This window comes from Zonotrichia leucophrys, chromosome 12 (assembly GCF_028769735.1).
Source record: "Zonotrichia leucophrys gambelii isolate GWCS_2022_RI chromosome 12, RI_Zleu_2.0, whole genome shotgun sequence".
NCBI classification, from domain to species: domain Eukaryota; kingdom Metazoa; phylum Chordata; class Aves; order Passeriformes; family Passerellidae; genus Zonotrichia; species Zonotrichia leucophrys.
Genome location: NC_088182.1, coordinates 4979116 through 5006714, shown reverse-complemented (window position 1 = coordinate 5006714; position 27599 = coordinate 4979116). Strand labels below are relative to the sequence as shown.

At 40.8% G+C, this 27599-nt stretch overlaps 1 protein-coding gene across 2 annotated transcripts in view; it reads left to right on the top strand.

Annotated features, from left to right (window-relative positions):
* The window catches only part of TAFA1 (TAFA chemokine like family member 1), a 216797-nt gene extending 190405 nt beyond the window's left edge, over positions 1 to 26392 (top strand). For both annotated transcript variants that reach the window (XM_064724264.1, XM_064724265.1), the window contains 2 exons: positions 18175 to 18299; positions 22633 to 26392. In XM_064724264.1, the coding sequence (XP_064580334.1) occupies positions 18175 to 18299; positions 22633 to 22650 (143 nt within the window). In that variant the 3' untranslated portion in view covers positions 22651 to 26392. The remainder of the gene's footprint in view (positions 1 to 18174; positions 18300 to 22632) is intronic.
* The last annotated feature ends 1207 nt before the right edge of the window (positions 26393 to 27599 follow it).

The window sequence follows — 27599 nt, the reverse complement described above, 5'->3', positions numbered from 1 at the left end:
GAGCACAAAGTGCCCATGGAAGCCAATGGCCAAAGAGGAATTTGGACCTGGGGCTAATTGAGTGCCCCTGGCCAGGAGGGTGTCAGCAGCCATAATGGCATTCCCATTTCCCATGAAGAGCTTCTCCTCGTGTTTCACTCTTGTGCCAAGAAAAAATAAAAGGAGATTTTTCTCTGTCTCACTGAGGAGAATCCCCTTTTCATCCAAATGAATTATGCTGTCTTTGAGGCGCCAGATTAATCTGTCTGTGATATCCCTCGTGCATTGCTTCCAGACTAACACATTATCTGTGTCCCTTCTCCCATGATCTACTGGTGCAGATGAAAGCTAGCACACATGGTAGGCTGGAAAGACTGCTGCCCACAGCCATGGAAATCTCTACAGGAACAGCTCTGCCTTGCTGGAGGAGAGAGGTGCATAATGAGACAACATTTATGTTAAGGTTGATTACAAGGATAGTTTGGTGCAGCTGAAGCTCCTTCTCTGACTTGCTGTCATCATAAAAACTTTGTGAACCGTAGATTATTGCATTTTAGGTACCCACAGCAGGACAGGCAGACAAGGTAGGAAGTCTCAGAGACACACATGAATTAGGATTAAATGGAGCAAACTAATTCTCAATCAGATCTACTCACCACTAAAACAAAGAAGATAGAAAAAGACAGGATCAAAATTAGCAAGCTAACAGATTTCTGGTTGGGAAAAAGTCCTGGGCTAAGAAATGCTGGTGGATTTAATGTTCAATTCTACCTTTATTTATCATGCACATTTGTAAAGCATATTTGCAGCCATCACCTTCTAGTTCAATCAGGGCAGTGAGTTTTTGTTTATTGAGAAGTGCTGGAGGTTTTTATAGCTGAGCCTTGGCAGAAGTCTGCCTGTGGTAATATACAATTCACATCATGGTTAGGATGGGCACTGCAATTGTTGCTGCTCTCTCTATTCTCTGCTGTGTTTGTAAAAGGATCAGGATTGGAGCTGTGAGGTTTTCTACTGATCCCTAAATCCAGAAGTGTATTTGCACCATTTTTATCCCCAGAAAGTTATCCACTGCTCACCTCTTGCTTTCCTGAGAAATAGTCACACAAGACTTTTTGGAAAGTAGGAATTTTTGTGCATGCTGTTTGCAGTCCTAAGAAGTTGTACCAGGCAGTAACTCTAGTTATGATCCAAAATCTCCACTCAACAACAATTCCCCAAAATCCAAAAGAAAGAGAAAAAGTAACCTGCCAAAAGCATACAGATCTTCAGAGGTTTTGCAAGGTAGTTTTGGAAGTTTCAGGCAATAATATTTTCTTTGCATAACTGTTCAAACTGAGTGCATTGACTCTATGCATAAACTGCTTTCAACCCTGTCTTGTCATTCAATCTGAAGAGTGTTTTGGTGTCACTTTGGAGTTTTTCAGAACATCAGTGCTGGCAGGTGTAAGACCTTTGGACTCTGCTGAAGGGGAGCTGAAGGGAAGCTTCAGTTTCTGGAAGCAGCTTTGCCATTATCCCATGGCCAGCAGAGCTAAATATGGCTGCAGGAAAACTGTCTAACAGGCTGACAATGGAAAGGACATTATATGGAAATATGTGTGAAACCTTGCTATGTATTTGCACATATTTTCCAAGAGTTTCAGCAAAACAAGGAGTTTTCCCCATCTTTGTCGTAAATGACAAGCATTTTAGAAAGATAGGTTCTGCACTGCCATAAATAACAATTTCTCTTTTTGCCTTTGCAAGCCATCATCAGGAGGTGATGGCATCACCTCCTCATTCCTACCCTCCATCTACCCACAGAGCCATGAGAGCATGCATGTAAAAATGCATAAAAATGTCAGCCTTGCAATTTAAATGTCAACTCTTCAATCTTATTCCAGTACATTTAGACCCTCCTTTGCATACAGTGTGGCTGACTTCTTACAGTTCTGGTTTTCCTCAAAATGACAGAGGAGGCATCCATGGCCCTTTCTGATAGTTCCATTTGTTACTGTCCCCTTGCAGAACACAAATGTAATGCAGTGTGCTCTGCTGAGAGACCAGTGCCAGGCAATCCCATAGGGATATTAAATAGACATTTCTATTGTCTTTGTGCTGATCTGACTCCCTTTTGCTTCTCCAGAATTTAGCAGGCCCTTGCTGAAATGCTGCTGGGATGTGGCTCCATTGTGATCTCTCCCAGCATGTCTGCATGAGGGGAGGATGCTGTAAAGGTGTGTCCCTGATGGCCATTCCTTTCAGCACCCTGGAAAGAAGAAAACACAGAGTTAGATATGTAGATATAGATATATATTGGTGTGTAATCCATTTCACAGCTTTGTCAAGATGCTCCTCTTTCCCATCCTGTTCAGTTTGTTCAGGTCTGCATCAAGGGGAGCCATTTGTGCTGAGTGATGCTTTGGTGGGTGCTGCAGGAGCACAAACACAGCTCTGCTGCACTGCTGGAGCTGCAGGCACAGCCTGCTCCTCCCTCTCTCCCCTTAATGTAAAATGGTATTTTAGAACTCACCTTCAAAGACTGAGGGCTTCCAGTGAGTTACCTAAATTCTATATTTGGAAACCTAAACAACTTGGCCTCTGTGGTTTTCTTAATTAAAAATTACAATTTAAACCAAAAAAGCACTATCTATATAATTTATTTTCTCGTATTTATTCCATTTGAAATTAAGACCAAATAAAATGAGTGCAAAAAATATATTTCTATAACTTGTTAGCTTTTAAAGAATTTCCTCCCAAACAGTAATAAGAAATGTACATGAGTACATTAAGAGGTTTCTCTGGGTTTTTTAGTATTATTCTTAATAAGATAAAATCTTACGGCCATTCTTCAGGAACTCCTGAGTTCCTTTCTATTCCACTGCCCACAAAAAGTGGAAATGATTGCCTCTGCTTCACTCTCTGGTAGAGAACACAAATATAAACCAATATTTTCACTGAAGGATCAGGGACATTTTTACCATTTTCCCCCATGTCCTGCAGAGCAGCTTGTACAATCCACAGTGATCCAAGGACAAGAATATGCTTTCCCTTCCACCTTGGCAGGATTTTACAATGTTAAGGTAGGGCCTGAAAAGTGCTTTGAGATCCTTGCAGTAGAAGTGTTGAAAAGGCACAGGAAGCTGCTCTGGTGTGATGAGATACCACCTTGGCTGCAGCAAGAGCTTCCCCATTAGTACGGAAGCCTTTGAAGGCCAAAAGCTGTCCTAATTTTACTATTTCCACCTGCTTTTTAATAGAAAAAAAAAAAACCTGATAGTGTTTGAATTATTCATTCATATTAAAATACAAATTTTTGAAGCACATCAGCCACTAAAGACTGTTCCTTGCAGAAGCTCTTCTGCATTTCCCCGGCCAGGGCTGCTGCTCCCTGTGAGGCAGAGCTGGAACATCTCCCCATGAGCTCCCAACACAGAACTGAAGCCTTGAATGCTCCCTGGCCACAAATTGAGGCCCTGAATGCACAGTAACTGAATATTCATTTTGTCTATTCTTTAGGAAAATAGTGACAATTTAAAGGACAAGAATAGCTCCATTCATGAGCCACGATGTGAGCAAAGCCTCTGCCACCTCTGCCTATCTGCCTTTCTTAATAAGCCAACAAAGCTGATATATTACCACATATAAAAATAATGGAAAAGAGCTATCCAGGGAGAGAAATTATGTTTTTGTGATGAAGTGATATAAGTTGATTACAAGCATAGGTGTTATTTCTCTGTGTTGTTCATTTGTCTGTGCAGAGCAGGACAGTTGGGATGCAGAGTGCTCCTGCTGCAGGGCTGGGTGATATCAGGGTTTCAACATTTGGAACAGCAGATACTTAGGGCAAAACTTTCCCCTGATTTCAGCTGAACTATTCATCACACACGTAGCTGTCATTAATCTTACATGCAGAGCCAGGCTTCTCATATTTCACAACCTTTGGAGAGGCAGCTTTTTAATCTATATTTGGTTCTTCTTTTTTTCCCCCTCTGAGATTGGTTTCTCTTTGCATATAATGCTGCAGTAGTTTCAATTTAAACAGAACCCTGAAATAAAATACTTGAATTTAAAACCCTAGCAGAGAGAAAGGAAACAATTATCTTGAATGTTTTTTGGAGGTAAAAAACTTAAATGACAGCACTGCTGACTGCCAAAATTGACATGTATTCTAACTTCTGTTTCAAGCAATGCATTATCTTAATCACAACAAGAGGACACATTCTCCAGGATGGAGCCATAAATTCAATTAATCTCAGTAGTAATTCACAAAGCAATTAATTATAATATAATGCAGCACCTTGAAGTATCTAAATTACAGCACCTGGAGATGCTTAATGGCCAGAGGCAGGTGCAGAAGCTGCCCAGCAGCTCCTGGATGCAAGTTCTAACTTCTGCTTCCTCTCTGACACACCATTCCAGACTAAAGGCAGGTTAGGCATTCTCCTGTGAGGCAGGAGAATGAAGAAAAAGAACAAGGAAACAAAAGTGTCATGAAAAACAGGAGAAAAGACAATATCTGTGAGGGCAGTAAGTGTCAGGGGAGTGAGGTCTAAGCTTATTCTCAAAAATATATGAACTATGGCAGCCACAGGATATGAAGTATTCCTATCAAAACTTTCTGGTGACCAAGAGCAAAATTTTTAAGTGATTTGCATATCTCTCTCAGTTCTTGAGATGATATAGCTGCCTGCTCCTTTTTTTGTAGGTGTTTAATACAGCTCATAGTCTAAACCCTTCTGTCTGCTAATATTCAAACAGGATGTTCTTGGAATCCCAAACTCTTTGCCATTTTGCAAAGCAGAATTTGGACACAAAGCATTATGAATTCAGCACTGTGTGTCACTATGGGAACTGTTCCTGCTGCCAGACAGAATGGGAATGAACTGGGAACTGGCTGTTTTGGGGAATGAACTGGGAATTGGCTGTTTGGAATGAACTGGGAACTGGCTGTTTGGAGAATGAACTGGCTGTTTTGGGGATGAACTGGGAACTGGCTGTTTGGGATGAACTGGCTGTTTTGGGATTGAACTGAACTGGGAACTGGCTGTTTGGGCACATGTGTGTCTGTGTGTCTGCCAGGCAGGCACACACATAAACATTCAAATACAGATATGTAAATTTTACCATTAAGTGTTTGCACCTCTTTGCTTCCCCATTTCTTCTTATTTTGCTTCATTTAGCATAGATTATCTCGGTAAGTCTGGCAACTAGTCAATTACTGAATTCCTTTCAAAGGAAGGGAAAAGGAAGATTACAAAATTCATCAAGCTAGCATAAATCACCATATCTTCCCCACCTGAGGATCTGACCGTCCAACAGTAGTTTCTTTCTTCTTTATAAAGGTAATTATCCTATTAAAATTAATAGTAAAATGAATACTGCTGTGACTGAATTACATGGGATAAGCGTGAAATACTGTGATCAGTTCTGCTATGAATTAGTAATTATAGTGTGCCCAGTGAAATTTGCATACTTTGCTCTCCTTCCCTGCTATCTGCCTTGGTTTAGTTGCCAGTGCTCTCTCCAGGCTTGGAGCTGGAGATTGCTGGTGCTTTATGCAAAGAGGAGGTGTTTGCAGAACATAGCACCCCTGAGTTTTAAGTAGCAGAAGAAGTTACAAGATAAGCTTGGGTTTGTTTGGTATTTGAAATAGCTGTGATTGCCTTTCTAAATGTGATGGTGTGAGGGGTTTAGTGCTTACAGAGATGAGGTGAGGGGAAAAAAAACAGAGGGAGGAAGAGTCTGCCTCCTTTCCTCCTCCTATTTCTGTGTGAGAAGTTTGTGTTGATGTGACTTTGAGCTGGTGCTGCCTGGAGCAGTGCAAGCAGTTGGTATCTGACAGGGAGAGGGGAATAAGGGAGATCCAGAGCAGGAGGAGCTCATGGAGCTGCTTCACAAGGAGCAGTGTCCTGCCCCTTGCACTGGGGCGCTGCATGCAAAGCTTAAAGGTGACCTTGAAGAGGATAAATGGTACCAGGATGAAAGGCACGCCCCACACACATATTGAGAGACCTGCCTTGGGCCAGCAGCAGCAAATACTTACCAGCTAAAGGATGGAATTTAATAATCCCTTTTTTTTTTTTTTTTTTTGTGGTGCTGCAAGGTCATAGGGCAGGAGTCAAGCATCAGGTCCAGGCTGGTTTCTCAGGAAGAGAAGGCAGGGAGGTTTTTCCCTGCAGCCTCACAGCCATGCCAGGATCCCTGCTCAGCTCAGGGACTCTTCACCTCAGCACGAGCTAAACCCCCGCATCCCAATGGAACAGGATCTAAGGAAAAAACAGATGGAGAGAGTTTCTCCCCTTCAACACTCAGTGAGTGGAATCTGACATCCTACAAGAGCTGTGTGCTCAGCTCAGCTCCAGAGGTGGAGAGAGGAAATCAGGGATGCCAGGCAGGCTGGGAAAGCTCTGACTGGCTGCATTCCTGTGAAGTAATTGCTTTTGTTAATAGGATTTTATTGTTATTACCTGTATTAGGATGATCACAGGCTGGTTTAGATACCTTATGCTTGATTAAATAATGGCCTGCTGTAGTGATTAATGGAAACATGTTCAGTGGATAAAAAACTTGTTTCTCTTTCCTGAAAATAGTGTGTAGCAACAATTTCTCAAAAAAAACAAGGAAAAAGAGGAAAAAAGGAGACTTATGCTGACATAGTTAGCATAATATATTTTGTTTCTTTGGCTAAACTTTGATCTTGACAATCCCCGAGTTAATAGAAAGTTGTTGTTTTTCCCTCCCTAAAATATCCTGTGTAGTGCACAGCTTATCCAGATCAATAGAAGCATTTTTTCACCCCAGGAACACAACCTTAGAGAACTTGTAAAAAGGTCATACAAACTTTTGATGCAAACCATTATTTTTAATTCATGTGGTCTACCCGTGTTTCCTAGCACCTGAACTGTCCTTTCTGCAAATTACATTCCTTTTGTGAATAGAAACAGTTTATTAAAACTCCTGTATTAATTATTTAAATGAATTTATAAATATTTGAGGAAGCCCATGCAAAAAGCGCTCATAATAAATTATTGTATTCTACCTTCATTGAAAGCTAAATTAAAGAGCTCTGATGATTGCCTTTTCTGAGAAAGCGTTTTCAGCTGCGTGTCATCACAAGGTCTGGGATAGGAGAAATTTTTCTAAGTAGCAGGAAAATCCATAAAAATCAGCACCTAAAGGTCAAAGTGAGATAACAACATTTGTTGTTGGAACCATTCCTTTAGCTGTGCTCAGTGTCTTATGGGGGAGCCATCAGTTTCCAGCCTCAGCTTTGGGATCACAGGTGTGGAGACTGAATTACTGACAAAAGGGGCAGGAATGGTGCTAAGGAGAGGAAAGTGAAGCGAGAGGAGAAATCCCTCACACAGATCAATTGATCGAATGAGAAGTCAGATACTGTGAGTGGTGCTGGGAAGAATATCAACCCTGGGAGTCTGTGGCAGATCAGCCTGAGCAGTGCAAAGGGATTTCTTACATGAAATGAAATGGAAAAAATAAAATTATATTCAAAGTGGCAGCAGCAAAATAGCAGAAACTTCTCTGGGTAAACTTTTCTGGGAATTATTTCCTGGAGAGAAGAAAGCATTCTATTGGAGCTCCCAGTTTTGCAGGGCTGGTGGGTGAGAGTCACTTTGTGGATATTCCCATCTTTTGGGTCCCATTCTGTGTCATGTCTGGCTGTCAAAGACATTGCAGATTATAAATGGCAGGTGCCAGTCAGGACAGAAGCGCTTCTGCAGAATTTGGGTAATGGATAATTAAACTGATTAAATAGAAGGAGATGTCTGGTGATGAACCCCTTCACCCTGTGCTTCTTGTGAATTGTGCTGTGTTTGAGGAGCCTCACCCCATGGCTCCCATGACAGTTTGGTGCAGTCAGTCTGTGGTCATGCAGGATGGAGCAGGAGATGCTCCTGTTCTAAGGCCTCAGAGTGGCTGAGGTGATGGTTGATAAACCCAGAGCACTTGCAGAGATGGGCTCAGCTCTCTGAGCAATGACAGGTCAGACCAGTTGCTCACAGCCAGTGTTCACAGCTCTCCCAGCACTTTTCCACTGACCTGCTTCTCTTGTTCATCCTTCTCTTCTGTTGGTGATCACTATTAAAGCAGAAAATTAGAGATATGGAGTCTAAGGACTGCATCATAATGCCCAGAATTAGGGGGCTCACTAGGCAATTATCTTTCCTATTTGATCAGGTATTTTTAAGATTAATATTTAAAAAGAAAACCCAGCCATTTCAACCTTGTTCTGTTTTAAAGTGCTTTAAAATTATGGAGGAAGGGAGTATTGTAAAATTTAAAAAAAAATCATAAAATTTCATCTAAAGCTTTCTATTCAGTTTTCTGGTAACTATAGCAATTCCCAGTGTCTTTGTTTAGCTATTTTTCTTTGCAGGGCTCCTGCTTGCATACATTTTGCAACTGGCAGAGCTGAACACATTCTGCAAAACCTTTTCCACTAATTCATGCTCCTAATTGTGAAGAGCTTGGGCTGGGCACGCTCAGGCTGCACGTACATTCATTCTGCATTAATGAGATCAAGTAGAACAAGGACAGATGTTTGTGAAAAACAAACTCCCTTTTGTAATGATGAGAGCAGAGCTTAGGGCTGAGAATCACCTGAGCAGAGTGGGCATGAGATTCCTGGAGTACCTGGAGTCTGAGGCTCACAGCTCCTTCCACCTTCTTATTATTTCAGGAGCACATCTTGTGCATTACAATGGAGAAAAATGATCTTTGTATAAATTTGGGATTATTCCCTCTAAGGACAACAGGGTAAGGTCATTGTATAAATTATTAATAGCAAAAAGTTACTTAGAGGAAGTGAAATCCAGGGCCTCTTCCAGGGTAAAAAAAAAAAAAAGAGTTAAAATATCACAGTGAATGGTAGTGAGTTTTGATCTTTTAAAATAATACAACTCAGAGTTAAATTAAATGGAGGCAAAAAGACATGAGCTGTGCCAATAGCAGCGTGGCCATGAAATTTCAAGTGCCCATTAAAAGACTTCTCAGCTCTGTAAAAGGTCTCAGAGTAAATAAGCATTATGAGCACTGAAGGAAAACATCATTTCAAAGGAAAGCTTGTCAGTTAAGGTCAGTTTAATATCCACACTTGAATTTCACTGTTTGTAAGTCTTGCTGATAAGCTTTTATAATTGAGTTACTTCTCTTATTCCATGCATATTGAAGCAGTAATTAAGCTATGATATGAAATACAAAATATCCTGTGCTCAATTCATCAATTTTTGTTCAGTCTTGCAGTTCTTGTTCCAATTGCACTGGCATTGTTGCACTGAAATATCTCCCAATCTATCATGTCAAGATTATGCATGATGTAATTTGTAATAGCAGCTAGGGATTTGTTTACAAAAAACAAATGTTCCTTTAATCTCTGAAACAAAATTAGACTTGTCTTACATCACAGAACAAAGATAGCTGAATGAATACAACACCTTTAATAAATCAGTAATTACCTTGTGTAGTTCTAGTTGGCTCATTTCACTTGACCTTTGAAAACAACTTTCTCCGCACAGATTTTAAAGTGTGCTCTTCTGGACTGTGGAGATAGGAGTGTTCTAAAGGTGTGTTGTTTATACCACAGCAATTCCCACTTCATGGAAGAGAATTTGGACCTTATTGTCTTTTCCCAGCAGAGATAATGGCAAGTTAACTAAACCACCTCCTCAGGAATTTTGCAGGCTCTACCTTTCAGTACCTCTGTGCATAAATCAGCAAACACCACGTGCAGGTTCAGGGTGCCATCATTTGAACAATGAAACCTCCCTTGGTTTTCCTTTCCAGCTCTGGGCATTCTTTGCCAGGGCCTTTAAAGCACAGGGAACTTAGTCTTTTTCAAAGAGAAAGAGAGGGACAGTATAACAGCTTGCATTTCAAAAGGAAAGCCAAAGCAAAAACCATTTCTCACTGGAAAACATACACCAAAAAAAAACCAAACCAAAAACCCCCAACCTAACAAAAAAAGGTGTTTTTCCTTGACTAATGACACATAATCACATTATACCCCATTAATTTCTGTAGATTAGATGGAGGAATTTTCTGTGTGTTACAGGAATCTTCTCTGTTAACAAGAGTTTCTCTGGTAACGTGCATTTGGTAAAACACAATTTATACCCAAGTGGTACACCAGAATTTAATTTCATAACTGATAACCCTCCAATATATTATGCATGCTTTGTTATGCCTTATAAATGCATTACAGTTATATAATTTATTCATTTCCAGTGTTCTTTCATAGAATGCTTTGCTGCCAGGCTGTGATTCTGGCACCTCGTTCAGTCAAAATTTTCACAATAGACTTTCACTCTTCCGAGCTCATTTCACAGCTTTTCCCTTCCACATCCCCAAACCCAACACCAGCGGCACAGGAGCTCATGTTTGAGCAAATGGCAGCTTTTACAGACACCAGATTTGGTCTGAATTCTGCAAAAACTGAGGGGTTTTTTTTTCCCCTGCTTCTCCAGTAACTGTTGGATAACACACTAAACACAGATTGTTGGTTTACATATATATATTTACATATATATATATGAGATTTACAATCCCAGCAGCCACTGGAGGAATAGAACTCCAAGTCCACCCACAAACCTTTGTGTACCCCCCTAATCTTCATCTCACAGCCTGGCACTTCTCCCTCTGCATTTCAACTCATTCATGTACTTTATTAATGAATTATTGTTCCTGAAAAATTACCATTGCATGGAGATAATTCTTTGATTAGTCCTCTGATCAGAAACATGTCTGTGAATATTTATAGGTAGTTTCCTATTGTCTTTCCAAATATATACAAATATGTTGCATTTCTTTGGCATTTCGTTCAATGTATAACAATGAGATTAAACTCTCACTGGGTTATCTGAAGCCATTCAAAGAGGGTATAAATAACATTGCTTCATTGCACAAATGCTTTAGCAGCCTGCAGTCTGCCTTGTTCTGTAGGGAAGAGTGGATTCAGTCCCAAACTTTAGTAATAAATAGCAGGAATGGGTGTCCCTAACCTACAAAAGGTAGGTTGGGAGGGGGTCCTCAGTCACCTGCATTCCCATCAGCTCCCTGAGTGTTGGATTTCATGTTCTCATCAGCCTCATTAGCACTCATTAGTGCCAGCAGGTTGCTCTCAAATGCCCCACTCCCTTTGCAGAGTCAGCCACCAATAAACTCACACACCTTAAACTAGAAACAAAGTTGGCAGCTTGATGCTTGTCTTGGATATATGTTGCTGTGCAAGAATTCAGAAAATTCCAAGAAAAAATATAGGACTGTGTTCTAGCACTCTGGAAGGTCATAGAATACACTATGCACTTTTGGGGAGACAAGTTTATCATACGTGATTTATTTTATCATTTTGTGTCCTTTCTCTGTGCCACAGATATCTGCAAAAATCTGTTTTGTTGAGGCTTGCTCTGCCTTTCCTTTGCAGAAATCCAGTTTCCTGATAGATAATGTGCTGAGGCTCCTGTTAGAATATCAACTATGATCCATGACTTTCAGAGAAAAGGTGTCAAGCTTTAGTCATGTCTGAGTTCAGTGGAATGTGGAATAATTGCAGTTTAAAAAAGCCTCCCACACTTTTTGAGTACGGGATTATCAAATGGGAACAGGGTTGAGAGCCAGCTGCCAGCACAACTGGCCTGGGACCTGCTGGCATCTCCTGAAGGAGTGCCACCAGAGGCCTCCCAGCCTGACAGCCTCTTGCTGGCTTCATTTTTGTATTTCCTAAAATCCCAGACTCAGAAAAGATCTCACAAGTTGAACTGTGAGCAGCTGAGAAACATTTTGGTTTCTTTTCCTTGTCATTGCTGCTGAGACCTTTCAACTGAGCAAATGGTTATGCAAATTCTACAATCCTCCTTAAACTCTGGGTGCTTTATGTGTGTGCTGATAAATCAGTGTTTTACCCCTGGACGGCTGGGCATGCTTTACAGGTGCCCAGGGGACCTGGGTGCTGTCACTGTCAGTGGACTCAGGGAAGTGAAGATGCACATTCACTCACCACAAAGGTGCTGCCCATGAGGTCCCACTTCAGCTGTGGGAGCCCCTCAGCCACATGTCTGAGCAGCAGTTTTTTCCAGAAGTGCAAAGAAAAGGACATGGAAAAATGACAAAGCAGTTGACGCTCCCCATCTGAACAGCACTGAGGGCAAGAAATTCTTTGGCAAAATCCAAGTTTTTTATGTGAAATTTGCTCCTTAACAGACCATCTCCGTTCAGCTCAAAGGCAGGAATGTGCTTAAGGACTTTCTGACAGCACTTCACATCATTTTAATGTTATAATTTGTTTTCATAGTACCTGAGAAACCCATTCTTCAAGTTGTACAATTGGAGAAAAAGTGTCACTCCCAAACTGCTGCAATTCAGTGTTGAGGTTCAGCAGGGCAGAAGAGGCAGAGGGCAACATACAAGGAAACACAGCAAGAAGAACTCATCCTCTAAGTAAATAAAATTGCAAATGGCAAACTGGTATAGCAAGGAGATGATTTACCTGTAGGAATAGAGAGAGGGAGAAGCAGAGCTGGGATTAAACAAACCTTGGGAATTTCGGCTTCTCAGGCCATTAGCCACCACCACCTCTATTGGTCACATTGTTATGAGGGATGCACACAATGTGTTTATGTCATTTTTCCTAATTTCCTAATTTAATATAAGTGTGTTGGCTGCTAGGAGATTGCAATGTAAGTGGTTTTTCTCTAGTGAGGCTTCCCATGCTGTTGAATTAGCACCCTTATTTGCAGGTTTATGCAGGTATTAAAAGGAAATTGTTCATGGATTCTTTGCATTTAATCTGCCCTTTCATATTTAATGGTGCAGCCCACAGCATTGTTCAGACATGTAATACACTCCTAAAAATATCCTATACTAGCTGCTGAATATTTTGCAATGGAGAATCAGGAATTCTGAATGGAAAAAAAATTAAGATCCTCAATTCTTTCAATTCTATCAGTGAATTAATAGAACATTTTTTAAAAGCCTGGAGAATATCACAAAGATCAGCGTGTTCAAAAAGAAAAAGGAAAAAAAAGAAATTTAGGTTGCTGGTGTCTTTTTAATGTTTACTACAATTAAAAAATATTGAGTTAACTCAGCAAGACTGAATTTGAGGCAATTAGAGATGTGAGACACCACTTGCTAGACTGATTGCACTGTGCTTGTATTTTAAACAGGAGAAATGTCCATTTTCCCAGAGCTATGAGAGGTCTGTTATCAAAGTCTGTCAAGCATCACACTGCAGGAGCATTAGATTGATACTTCTAAAATTGAGTAAGATTGAATTAAAGCAGAGAGTTTGATAGTTTGGACTCCCTGTAGGAAATATCCTGCATTTCTCCCAGACAGCAATATTCAACCTGAAATTTTTTGTTTCAAATTTGTATTCTTTAACTTCTCAGACTTCTTCTCTACAGCTCCCAGAGTGGCTTCTATCTCAGTCTGTTTATGAAATACATAACCCTTTAAATGACATTTTCTTTCAGTCCAGTTTTCTCATCCTCCCAAAAAGTGTGTTCCCACCCCTGTAATTCATCCTGCTCCCCATGACATCCCAATAAACTAAGAGAAACTGCATGTCTCATTCAATTCTCTGAAATTTTGTTGTATAAGGAATAGGTGAGCACAGGGTTACAGTTTTTCCCATTCTAGTTTATATCCTTTTAAAAAAAAAAAAAAAAGACAAATTACTTGAAATATTTTACCCACCTCTGTGCTGTTGCTATTGCAAAAATCTCCATCAGCACAAGAATCTCTCACAGGGAGTTTGAACTTCCCTTTAATCTAATCCATTTAGAAAATGACTCACAATATATTGAATAAAGTGGCGAAAATTGATATCTTTTCATTAAGCTGACAAAGTCTTTTTCACTTCTGACATCTGTGAAATGTGTTCTCTATTTAAATTTTATTTATATCAATCTTCGCTGGTGGAAACAAGATTAAAACAGAATGCTCTGTACTTACAGGGAAAAGTTTCCCATCCTGCAATGAGCATCATACTGGCTTTGAAAATGAGCTGCTTATTCCTTGCAGGAACACAACACCTATGACCAGGAGGAACCACAATTTAATATCTCCATTCCTTTGTATTCTATTTCTATATAAACAAAACGTGCCCACTTTATCACAGGCAAAAAGAGAGCTGTTGTGGCTTTATAATGGCAACTGCAGAAACAATCTTGGAACATTTTAATACATAGCATGTTCCCTCTAAACTGTTGAAAAATGCATGATGATACTTTGCTCTGTTTCATATTTCAGGGTATTCCATAAACATGAATTAAAGTTATCTGTTACTCTGTGAGAATGGTCTTATTGGTACATTGTTAAATATAATGTCTTTATACTTTTTGCCATATGGACTCTGTCATATTGTTAAAGCAATTTCCTAAATACAAATGCAGAAAAGCTAAGGAGAATTTTATCTGCAAAACAAAACAAAGAGAATTTGCATTTTCTCTACAGACAGGAGTAGCAAAAATAACAGAAGCAATTGCCTGTGGGTGTCTGGGCTGTGTGTGCTCATTTTCTCTGTCCATGTCCTGTTAACCACCTGTAAAACAGCTTTGAGGAACTGAGTAGCTTCAGTTTAATGCAAGAACTTGAAGACTGAGAAATGTGACACATAATAAATTCAGGGGTTTCAACAGGCATCTTTAATCAAATGGATTGTGTACTATGTACAAACTTCGTTTGACTTAAGAGGAGGATGATTGAACAATTAATGTTTCCATGTTGATTTGATCTTTTAGGTGTAGATATTTGAAGGTGTTCAGTGCGTTTCTACTGCCCCTTAATAGAATATTTTGATGCTGAAATTCAAGGGGAGAACTTTTCCCCAGCCAACTGCCTTCATGCATCAAAACTTTCTGTTCTAGGTGATGCACAGGAGCAAATCAGAGCACGGTCACTACCCTTGTGCAACCTCCAAAGGTTCTTGTGGACTTTGAAGGCTGAATCCAACCTAAACTGGAAGTTCCCTGCAGCTGCCTAAGGCTTTGGGCATTATGTTTGGGAACAAATGTATTTTAAAATGCAATAGAATTGTATAAACATGATAAAATATAAGCTATTCTATTGCTATTTCCCTATATTCTAGCTGATCTTCAGATTTCTTATTTGTAGCTTATTTGTTTGGAGCCTATGATTTGCAAATGCCATTTTAACCAAATTCTTTATGTGTGCGTTAATCCATGCAGACTAAATACATCAAAAGTTAAATATTTTGATCAAAATTATTCCATGGCTTTGCAAACAAAGATTTTAGAAAAGCATTATTTAGGCTGAAAAAGAAACCTCATGAATTTCCTGAAGAAAGTTGCTTTTGTTCCCAGCTCCATGGGTGATATGCTAAGAGTTAAATATTCTTATGAAAGAGACATTTTCTAGAAAATAGTTCAGATATGAACAATCCCTTTTTTAACCTAGAAGGTCATGGGAAAAAAAAAAAAAAAAAAACCCACTGAATTAAACACAAGCAAAGCAGGAATAGTCAAGGCTCTTCTGTTCCACATCCTTTTCCTTTCCCCATGGCAGAGGGATCTGTCTCAGTCAATTCAGCCTTGCATGGAGAAACTCCTGTGCTCGTGCATTCCCCAGACAGTGAGAGGAGCACAGTGAGAAACACTCCAGAATGCTGCAGGTGTCTAATTCAGCATGATGTGAGCACTCACTGCCTGTGCTGCTGGTGATTAACAGGGATCTCTAATTCTCACCCAGGATGAGTGGTTGGGGTCACTGAGAAGCTCAGGTTCCTCAGGATCTGGGAATTGTTGAATAAAAACCACCCTGAGGGGGAGCATCTTAATTTGAGCAATTTGACCCAACTGCTTCAGCTCATCTCAAAGTGACATAACCTAAACATAGAAAAGCTGAATCCTTTCCCTGAGGAAGGTTTCTCCCCTCCTCCTACAGGTGGGCCCAATCTCAAGTGCTGCAAACTGTGATTTATTTTAAAGTGTTTTCCTCCCTCTTTGAACAGAGCTGGAGGTGTAAAACTTTGAAATCAAGTAGAACTCAAAGGATCAGCAGTACCCAAGAAAGACAACTGGTCCTAAAGATTAAAAGGCTCTCAATAGAAGAGAAAACCTATAAACACAAGATTCAAAGAAAGTAATTTTCTTTGGATTTTGGATGCCCCTGCCATGGTAAGGGGCTGAGGACTAGACCACAGTGAGCTTTGTAGTGCTTCAGACTTAAAAAGGATTTTGCCTACATACAGATTAGAAACAAAGAGGAGCTTTTCATCTGCAAATTTTCCCCCATTATAAAAGGAGCCTGGTCTTCAGTCCAGGTGAGGGTGCTCACTGGTGGCACTTGGCTGTAATTGCCCTGTGATCATAAATCAATAATAACATGTATGTATATACTAAAACCTATACACCACTACATGAGTCAGTTGCCATCAGAGTTCAGCACTGACTCTGCATTTGATTATTCTTCAAGGTCAAGATCTGAATACTTGGGCTGCATTTAACAGCATTAAAAAGTCGTGAGATCATTTTAATTTCTATGAGCAGCATTGCCTCTCCATGCTGCCTCTCAGTCTGTATTCACCTCAAATCTCTATTTTACATGGTAAACTCCAGGCCAGGGCATTCAGGTTTGTGGGGTTTAGTACCTTGCACTGTAGGATCCTTCCCTGTGGTTATTTAATGCTACAGCACTGCTCCTAGTACATAATCATGATCATCACTTTTTATTCCATGTCACAGGATTCTTCTCACACATCCTGAGGATGCTCTGTTCTGATGATTGCTGTGCAGGCCAGTATTTAGCAGGATTTGGTTTTTCAGTTTGCCCACTGCACAGTCTATTATTAGAGCACAGATTCAGCCCTCTTGCTTTTTCATGCATAGCAAAGAGAGAGATTTTTCTCTGCTCTTAGCAGCATTAATGCTATCCTTCTGAAACAGGTGTGTGAGTAGCATCATTAAACTGCTTTGCCAGCACAGGTGTCAAGGGCTTTTTTTGTGTCTTGTATATATGGAGAAATGATATATTATGTGATAAAAATCAGATATAAGCTGTGGGAAGAACCAGGAAAGACAACACTGAGAGCCCCTCAAACTGAAATATTCTATTCAATTTTACATTTAAGAATTTAATTATAAGCTCTGTAATGTCCTTAAATCAATGCATGCACAACAGGGCATTTTCCAGAGCCGAACGCCAGTCAGCTGGTGTTTGTCTATATTAATATATATATGTATAAGACAGCTGCTTCAAAGGTATTTTGTGGGCTTGAAGCAGCCATGAGGGATGATATGAATGGGTTAAGCATCTCTCTTTGAGTGACTGTGCAGAAAGCTTTGACAGGCTTCCTGAGTGCAACCATGAAATTAATTCTTGCCAGAGAAAGCAAACCACAGAAAGAGCCACTCATGAGCCAACTCGTCACACTTGCAAGGTTAGCTAAAGTTTATCAAAATCCCCAGACAAAAAATGTCATTAAGATACAGCTAAGGATATAGTCAGATACCAATTCCCAGGCAAGAAACTTCATTAAGGTACATTCAAGGTTGTAAACATATGTGCCAATTAAATTCAAACAACTGGGTCCAAGCCCTGCCATTATTTGCAATGTTAAATATTTGGAAATTAAAAGTTACTTTTAGAGATAATATGGTTTCTGTAAAATTCATAATTGTGTTTTAACAAGCAGCTTCTGCTGCAGAGTTACCTTACCCTCTGTTGTGATGGCATATTGGGAAAGCCAAAAGTCTCCATGGCTTCAAGTAATTCTGGATAGATTTTTGGTTAAAAAAATCCAGCTGTAGTTCCTGAAAGCAAAACATACATGTGGAGTACACTGAACCAGAACTCCTGGAGAATATTCTGAGGACAATCTCTTCAGACTTGCCTTGTTCTTGTACACACCTGTGAAAATCAGATGGGCACTCAGGGACAGGGGCTGTGAGGATGGATGGTCCTTTGGTCTGCAGCAGAATTTTTGCCATCACAGCATTCCCTGCAGCCACAGCACAGGAGCAGACAGGATCTCCTGTGTGAGGAGGCTGTGGCAAGCAGTGCACTGTCTTAGGCAATAGAGGATGCCAAACAAGTAATTAAATGTGAAATCCTTGCAGCTAAACTCCAGTTGAAGGGACACTCTGCCTTTTAACTGCAGTGTTAGACCCTTGAGATATTATTTAATTAGATTTGGTCATTGTAACACAGTTGTGAACATTGTCTTTTCTCTTTTAGCTTCTATAGTGATTGGGAAGTGGTGGTGTGAGATGGAGCCCTGCCTAGAAGGAGAGGAATGTAAGACATTGCCTGATAATTCTGGATGGATGTGTGCAACTGGCAATAAAATCAAGACCACCAGAGTAAGTTTCCTTTCTGTCTGCACCCAGGAGGTTTTAACAGGAAAGGGAATCACTTATGACTGCTCACCCATGTCTTTTCCATCATCACACCTGCTGGAAGTCTTAAAGACCATTGTCATGATCACCCAGTGCTTCTGGCCATAAGTGGGTGAAAATTCAGATGGATCAGGCTGGTCAGCTGGGTCCAGGCTTGGCAATCAGCATGTTGAATTACCAGGTCACTTTCTTACAGACACTCTCACCTCAAAATGCCCCTAATGCACATCCCTGAGTCCCTTTCTGGTGGCTAAAGGGAAGAATGAGCTCAGAGGGATCTGCTGGATCCTGCATCCATTCCTTGGCTGTTCCAGGCCACATCTGGATTAGCACATCTGTACAAGTGCTTTGGAGCAGAGGACTCAGCTCTCTGCTTGCACTGCAGCTCTCACTTCAGAGCAGCTCCAGCCCCATGAACTCATCAGTGACAGCTCTTGAGATGCTGCAGGTTCAGGTAGCACAGGCCAAGAGGTGACAACAGCTTTCACCACACTGTGCCAGGAACAGGCAGAGGGAGGGTGTGAATGAGCTGCCTAAACTCCCACTATGGGATTATTATGGAATAAAAGTGTTTTTCAGGAATAGACTCTAGCTTTTCTTTTGCATTGTGTGATTGTTTCACAACCATTGTCTTCAAACTGTCGCCTATACCTGTATTCAAAAATTTTAATTAACTAATTTTCATATCACAATTGAAATTTTTTTCCAAGAAAATGACATGATTGTCAACTCAAAATGCTTTTATAAATATGTAGATTTTAATTTTCTGTGAATTGGAAAATGGCTTTTGAAATATGCTAAGTGAAAAAGAGCAAATTTTCAAGATTTTTTTCCCTGTTTGATAAGAAATTCTGCATACTGATGCCCAGCTGCTAATTCACAGGATGTGCAGCATAGTGTTGTGATTTCCTGACTTTTTCCTTTCTTTCCAATCCTAACTCCAGTCATTTTTCATGCCTTCTAGGCCTCCTGTTGAAGGAGGAGATTTCACCCTAATTGATCCCCTTGGCACCTGAATCCTTTTCTTTCCCTCCACAGGACCTACCCCAGGATGAATTATTTGTATTGCAATCCTCATTTCTGGAGCAGAGCCTTCTGCCACACCAACACATTAAATTATCAGGACACCTACTGATTTAGGAGGTTTTCTTTGTAGGAAGCAGTCAGTGGCCCCCAAAAACAAGATCCATGTGATCCCTTTGTCACCTCCCAGAAAAAGGGAAGGAAAGATGGAGGGAACTGGGATTCCCTGACTCAGTTTCTTTCTGTGGTGCTGTTCCTGCCAATCTCTCTGTGCCCACAGCTGATCTCTTCCACTGCAGCACCACTGGAAGGCTGTTTCCTAATGAATGTGCCTCGCAGTTAAATTTAAAAAATCCCAGATTTTTTTAATTCACCACATGTCCTTTCTAGTGAGGAAAGTGGGGAGTTAAAATGGAAGAAAGTGATGTAGAACTAAGAAGCAGCATGAAGTATCTTATACAATAATTCAGCCCTTCTGCAATCTGTCTACAAGTTATATAATTGAGGAATTGCATTTTATTTCTTCACTGAAGCTGTCCTTCTCTTAACTCCCCCAGTCCTCATCATATAAACTAGTTTAAGGCAATGGAAGTGATTGCTAGAAATTTAGGAGCTTCATTAATATGCAGATGTATGGTCCAATCTATTCAGTATGCATTATTGTATTTCATTTGAATTAAATACTTGCAGAGTGAGTGCTCATAACTGAAAAAATATTTCTTCATTTACCCACAGGAGTTATTTTAATTAGCTTGTGAGGGGAGTACCTTATGGTGCTGCTTCCAGTAGAATTTTGCTTTGTTGCTTTAAAATATCATTACAGAACCCAATTGACAAAGGCAACATGACATGATGTGCTCAGCAACTGTCTCTTGCATTTTCTAAGGAGAAATTCTGCTTCTTAGTCCCTGGAACTTTGCTCCAATCCCTACCACTGTGTCAACTCTAGAACATAAATATAAAATAATGAAAGCAATCAGATCCTGAAACAGGCTTTTTTTTTTTTTTTCCTCCCATTTTGTTTTGCCATTTCAGACAGCAGCAGAGAACGAGATTACAATGTAATCTGCCCTGACCACAGTCCAGGTTCCAAGACGGGGCCATGTGTGTCTAATTTGAGTAGTTAAGGAAGTTAAGAAAGCAGAAGAAACAAGACAAATCAGTCAACATCCAGCTCTCTCTGTGGTGATGAGGCAGAAGACTACAGCCAGTCTCCATAGGCTGTAAACTGTTTTAATGAAGGCTTTTCCTTACACTAAATACATTTACATTAGCTGCTGTCCTGACCAGGAAAACATTCCCATTTATGACTCTTGGGATTAAGGTACCCATTAGTACATTCTTCCAGACCCACGGTAAATTAAATCACATATAAGCATATGTATATGTTTTTATATATATACATATATGTATGTTTTTAAATATATACATATATATATTTCTATTTCTGAATACATGGATATACACAATATATATCATTTTCTAGCCTAGTGTATAACTTCAGTTGGGTCTCACATGTGATTAATATTGATTAATGTCAGAAAGAGGTGGACAGCAGACTCAGTGAAGTCTTTACCAGCATATTCCTCATTGCTTCCTTTTCATGTATTTATTTCTGTGTTTAGCCCTTTAGCATAGTTCACTAATTAAGTTTTTAAAGCCGAAGTTCTAAAGCTCACAGCTTCCTTAAATTGATTTGTTTTCTATTGATGGTCAGGCAGGTGACAAACACTGGAAGGAAGTAATATTGTCATTCAATTTTTGGAGCAGTTTCAATGTTCATTTAATCCCTTGTCATTCTTTCTTTTTTTTTTGTTTTTAATTTATTTAAGAACTTTCAGTGCTTTCCTTAAAAATGTGGGGCCCTTGGAGCTGTGCTAGGACCTGCTGAAGGTCACCTTGCCACTTTCAGCACAGAAACTGCCACCAGTGGAAATAGGAGAGCAGCATCTCAGGCTGGATGCTGCTGATATTCTGGAGCATGGAAATTAATGTGTTGGTCAGCTGGAAATAGGCAGAGGAGCCCAGCTCAAAGCCCCTCTCCAGTTTCTCAGCCTGTTCCTTGTGCTGCAGCGTGGTTTGATCAGTTTTAACCAGGTTTTTTTGACCCATCTGAACTGGTTCTGAGCAGTTTGAACTGGTTTTCATAGGTTTGAACTGGTTTTAACTGGTTTAATCTGGTTTAAACGATTTGTTTCAATTTTAACTGGTGGGATTCAGTTTCATTCAATTTGAACCAGCTGGATCTCAAGTAAATCTCTCTTGCTCTAATATTTACTGCTGTATTTAATCACCTTGTGCTTAGATAAGAATCTGTAGCCCTGATTTAAGCCTGACCATATTCAAATCAATGTGAGTTTCATTGCTGACCCAGTTGCCTGGCAAAGGGCTGAACCCCTCATATGAGTGAACCAGAACAGCAAAAACATAACAAAAGCATTTCCTTGAGAGCACTATTTCTGCTGTTGGACAGTTGTTCCTAATTTAGCAGCCTAAAAAAACTCCTGGGCATTGGTGTTTCCCCTTGCAGCATTAGTGCAGCACTCAGATCAGTTTTGGTGGTGGTCACAAGGAGGGTTTTGTGTTATCTCACACAGGGTGAGGAGATGGAGTAGCTGCTATGGCCAGTCACTATCCTGCCCTCTGGGGAAGTGGGTTGGAGGGTTCCAGACAAACCTGAAAGGTGGAGGGATGCTCCTGCCTGTCTTGTCCAGCAGAAGTCACTGGAATCACTCTGGGAAGGGGAGGGTGGAAGGATGGGGTGAGCACAGCCCCAGGCCCAGATCTGTCCTGGCTTGTCCTTCTTGCTTGAAGGGCTCCTACAAGGAAAACAGAGAGAAACTCTTATAAAGAGCATTAGGAGACAGCATGAGGGAGAATGGCTTCAGACTGACAGGCAGGAAGTTTAGATTGGATATTAGGAGTGAATTCTTCCCTGTGAGGGTGGTGAGACCCTGGCACAGGTTACCCAGAGAAGCTGTGGCTGCCTCACTCCTGGAAGTGTCCAAGGCCAGGTTGGACAGAGCTTGGAGCAACCTGGGGTAGAGGAAGGTTGACCAAGACATTCTGTGATGTCCAGCACCACCAGCCCAGGTGGTTAAAGCACATCCAGTCTCTCCCAAGTGTGCTAGAAAGACACACACCCCTCTGGTATTGCATTCAAATTCAGCTGTATCAATCAGCTATATCCCACAGAGCCTTTCTTTTCCAAAAGGCTATATTTAAAAAATAACATATTATGCATAACTGACTCTTTCCCATTTTCTCACTGCAGATCCACCCAAGGACTTAACAGAGCGCCCACGTCTGCACGGAGACAGTGAAAGCCCTGCTGATTTATGAGGACAAAGTATTGAAAGTTTAAAACCATCTCAGCATTTCCAAGCCAAATGGATTTCTTATTTGCACTTTGACTGTTTACCAGACAACAACAGTGGCTTTACTGTGTGAAAGAAAGGATTCGGTGGAAATAATGGCCCTGATTTTTGACAGCTGAAAATAAAAAATGAAGAAAGTGGTTCCTTTGCTAAAGTTTCTGAGATTGCAAAGTACAAGCAACAGTATAAGTTTGGATCTACAATTTACTTTATACCAGTTAAAGTATATATATATATAGAAATATATATATATTAATATATGATATTTTGAAATAAAAGCCTCACTCTTCAAGAAATTGAATAGTACCACACTTTGCTGCAGCTGCTGTATTTTTTTTTTCTTTTTTTGCAATGGTCTGGAAGTTCCCTACCTGTTTGAGAGAGAAATGTGGCAGTGAAGAGGCAAAGCAAACCTGCTGTGGTACAAGGACGCCTAAGAGCTACACGAATCCTACCGATGCAGCATCCAGAGCTTCCTGTTCCCTTCGGCAGAATTTTGAGGGCATTTGTTGTTCCACTTTGTGTTCTGGAGGCTTTTCCCCTTGTGCAATACTAGCATGCTGGCTTTGCTTCATTAACCATACTTGATTGATATATAACGATGATAATTCTATCCTCCTCCAGGAAAATATTTTTAGAGCTGTTAGATATTCCATGAAGAAGAGATGGACAACTACTGAGTGAAGTACAGTATGTATTAAAAGTTTATTTGGCAGAGTTTGGTAGACTGTGAGCTCCCTTCTTATTAAAGATGTACTGTACATACAATGTCTTCAGACTTTGTATAGCTCCTAGAGACTCCAGTAAAAACCCAGTAACCACCTCCAAAGCTTTGCATTGTTGGCTCACTAATTCTTTGAAACAACAACAAAGCTATTTCCTTCCAGACTGGCACATGAGGGGAGTTTCTCATATGGTTTGGTGTTTCAGGAGCCCATTTGCAGTTGGTGAACAGGCACCTCAGCTTAAGCATGCCTCTGTGGACACCTGGCTGTGTGCTCTTACCCCACAGCACACATGGGAGAACTGCCTCAATTTAGGTTTCCTTCATTGCCAGGCTAATTCTCATTGAGAGCATTTGCCACCAGCTAAAAGCATACACAAAAGCAATTCCATGGCATAGCAAATGCCCAGCAGTTTGTGGCAAGCACAAACTTGTGGCTGATCTCTTCACTTTCAGAATAGTTTCCTTCAGTTTATTTTCAATCTGTTTCTTGCTATGGTGAATTCAGCTAATCTGAGATGCTCCTCAGCAAGGATGTGTCCACAGAGACCTTGACCCAGTCACTGCTGAGCTCCCATTGCTGGCTGAGCTGTAGCTGTTCACCAGGCAGTCTGGCCCTGGCATTGCTGAGGAAAGATCAAATGTGAGGGCTGAAATGTGCGAGCCTAGTTCACATTCCCAGGCACTTATGTGAGCAATCCAATTAATTTCAGGGGGTTTATTGGTGTGGAAAAGTGTCTTGCTGTCACGCATAAGTCTGCACAATCTACCCTTCAGTCTGCCTAATGCTACCAAATGAAGGAGGAATAGGGAATTGTAAAACTAGTTCTGTTCAGTCCAGCTTCATCCTTTTAATATTTCCAATTTCCTTTCAGCCTGCTTACCTGTCTCTCACAGGATGCCTTTGGCCATGCTGATCACTTTTAATCCAATGCAGAGGAAGTGCTGCACTTCCCATCCTAGATTTGGTTGAAATTCTCCCACTGAGTCTCTTTCTCCTTCAGGGTAACCACTTCAATCCTGATGCTTCAAGAGGCAGAAATTGTCACTGTAATTACAGTGCAGATTAAAGCAGCTACATGACGTGTCACGCCATATTCCATGCTGGCTTTCCATGCTGATCTTTTCCCAGTGCTCACAGTGGAAATGGATGAGCTGTTTCCAAGTACTTCTATTATCCCTCTTCAAAAATATGAGTGAAGAGTACCCAGGGAAGAAACAGATGACCCAGAAAGTGGTAGACTCTCTGTCCATGGAATATTCAGGAAAAGGCCTCAGTGTGGCACTTGGGGACATGGTTTAGTGGTGAAGATGGCAGTGGGAGGTTAACAGTTGGACTTGATGAGTTTAGAGGTCATTTCCAGCATTAAGAATTCTGGTTCTGTGCACAGAAAGGAGCGTGAGCCTCACCATCACTTGTGAGTGATGGTGATCCTTGCACATGGAGATCACCCTCCCTGGTGGCTCAGCTGGACAGGCTGGGTATTTTCTGGGAACAGCCACCTGCCCAAACCACAGAAGATACCTGGATCCTACTTGTATTTTAGATGTAGTCTGCCATGGCCATGTGTCCAGTACCGTCATCTCAGTTCAGAGGGGAACACTGCCTGCCTGCCTGCTTACCCCCAAATGGATTATAAGGTCAGCTGCCACTAGTAAAGAGAAACTCCTCCAAAATAAACCCCTAGCATTTCTGAATTTTACTCAAACAGCACCTTATAAACCCCAAGACCTCCTCCAGCACCCCTTGGTGCACTAATAGATAGACCATCAGGTAAGTCCATTCAAAGCCAGGACATGTTATAAGCCTTTTAACATCTGGAACTGAGGCACACAAAGCTAAACAGCCTCCCAAAATCACATGGGGAGCTATGGAAAATCCAGCAGAAATTGAACTTTGGTTTCCTTATTCCCAGCTGAGTGATGCTCCATTACAGGAGCCCCACAAACAAACCCATGTGTGGTCCCTGGTACCCTTTGCCAAAGCCCCAGGTATCCCCACTGGGAGGTTTTTACCCCACAGCAGAGCTGCTGCCGTGGCTCATCCTGTGAGCAGATAACGCTGCTGTGCTGTGCCTATGAAATATGCCTGTTGAGACTGGGAAATATTAGACTTGCTAAAATGTCAGAAGGAAATGTTGTCATTACCACAGGAAAGTTTCTTTGAGATGTTTATGAATTTTTCTTTGCCAGTAGGCAGCCTCCAATGCCACCCCACCAAATTCAGTAAACATCTGCGTCTCTTTGAAGTTGCCGCAAAAAGCCGCTCGTGAAGCGCGGCATCGAGAAATTGCTGTTTTAATTAAAATGTTTTAGAGGGCAATTAAGGCCTTTGCAAAAATAATGACTGATAGAACATGAAGTCCAATTAAGAGTCAGATGCAACTAACCTTCGTTGTTTCAGGGAACCAAGTTGAAAACAATAATAAAAAAGAATTCAAGAAGCCTAGAGTCACAAATATTCTGCATTTCAGGGATACTCACAGTAGCACAGTGTGTAGCAGGAAGATGTCAGAGCTACTTATCCTGGCCAATGGAAAGCAGATGTCTGTCAGTGGTGGAGTGAATGGTTCTCATATCCTCATGGGAAAGTGACAGTCATGCCATTCTCTGCATAATGTTAAAAGGTTTACGTTAACAGAGGAGAAAATGAAAGTTCCCGCTTTTTGGCAGAGGTCTAGACAGACACACTTCAGGAAATTAAAAAAAAAAAGAAAAAGAATATTTGTAAATGCATCAAATATAAATTTAGATTTATGTCAGTGTTTCTTCAGATGTGTGAAATCAAGTTCTGTAAATCTAAAATGTACAAGTTGGAAAAAAATACCAAAAAAAAAGGTAGCTACCATCTGCCTATTAATTCAGAAAACTTAGATTATGTGCTTCTGTCCAAAAATCTCTGGTAATAAAAGGCTCAGTGTGGTATGACTTGATATTGTTTTGAATATACTATATGCAATATAAAAAAAAACCCAAAATCTTGGAGGATGTCCACTCCTATGGCCGACACCAGGAACAGCATGATGTGCACCCATACCTGGCTCTGCACAGAGAAAGGACCATGAAAAATTGCTGAAGGTGAAGCAGTTTGTGATGAGTGATGCTCTTATCAGACCTATTGATTGACTATTAGCAGGGTTTGCAGGTACTGTCAGTGGTACTGCTTGGATGTTTTCCCATTATAAAATGATTAGTTACATTCCTAACTCTCCTCATTTGCCACTTACCTGTTTCACTGGCTGGTCCAAATATAATTACAGATCATAGAGAAGTTGTGGAGGAGATAAACATACTTTGGCTTGGAAAGCACATCCATTTCATCTGAAAGTGGCAGGCTTTGTTTCTTCTTCAAGGGCAGGATGAATACTGTGGCCTAAAATGAGCTTCTCTTTTATCAATACCTCAGTCACATCCCAGTAAGCAGGGTTTAGAGCTTGCCTGACAAAGAACTGGGTCATGCTTCTTTGCTTGGTATTCTATTTTTTTGTCAGAGAAAAATAGAAACACATTCCACAAATAATCTTTCAGGTAGACAGAAGGAGATGTGTGTACAGGGCAGTTGGTTTCAGGCTGTCAACACTTTTTCTAGTTCACTGGTTTGAATTCAGATCATAGGCCTGACACATATTTATGGTTTCTTCTCTCAGAGGCTCACACAGTCAAAGCACTTAACTTCACAAATATTTGTACTTTATAAAACCATGCTGCTCTGAGGAAAGGAACTGAATCCTCTGCTTTCCAGGCAGGAAACTGAAACTCAAAAGAGCTGAGACTTGCCCAAGGTGATGCTGAAAACCTGCAGCAGATCTGGTGGTAGAACTGAGAGCTCCTGGATTTCAGGTCATCACTGAGTATGGTTCATCTGTGATTCACACCAGTGAAATTTTGCTGAGAGCAGACCCTGAGTCGCAGAGAGCAGAATTAGGGGACCTGCAGTCAGGTGTGGACAATCATGTGCCAGCACCAACGGAGCAGAACTTGTGCATCTCCCTGCAGCTGGGATTTTCAAACCATTGATGCTTGGAAGATCCCCCCCAGGTCTGCTCCAACATCTCCTGGTCCCACAGGGACACAGTCCTGCCTTAGTTTGGTTTCATGGCTCCATAGTAGAAGCTGCTCTGAGTTTTCAGATGAAAGAAG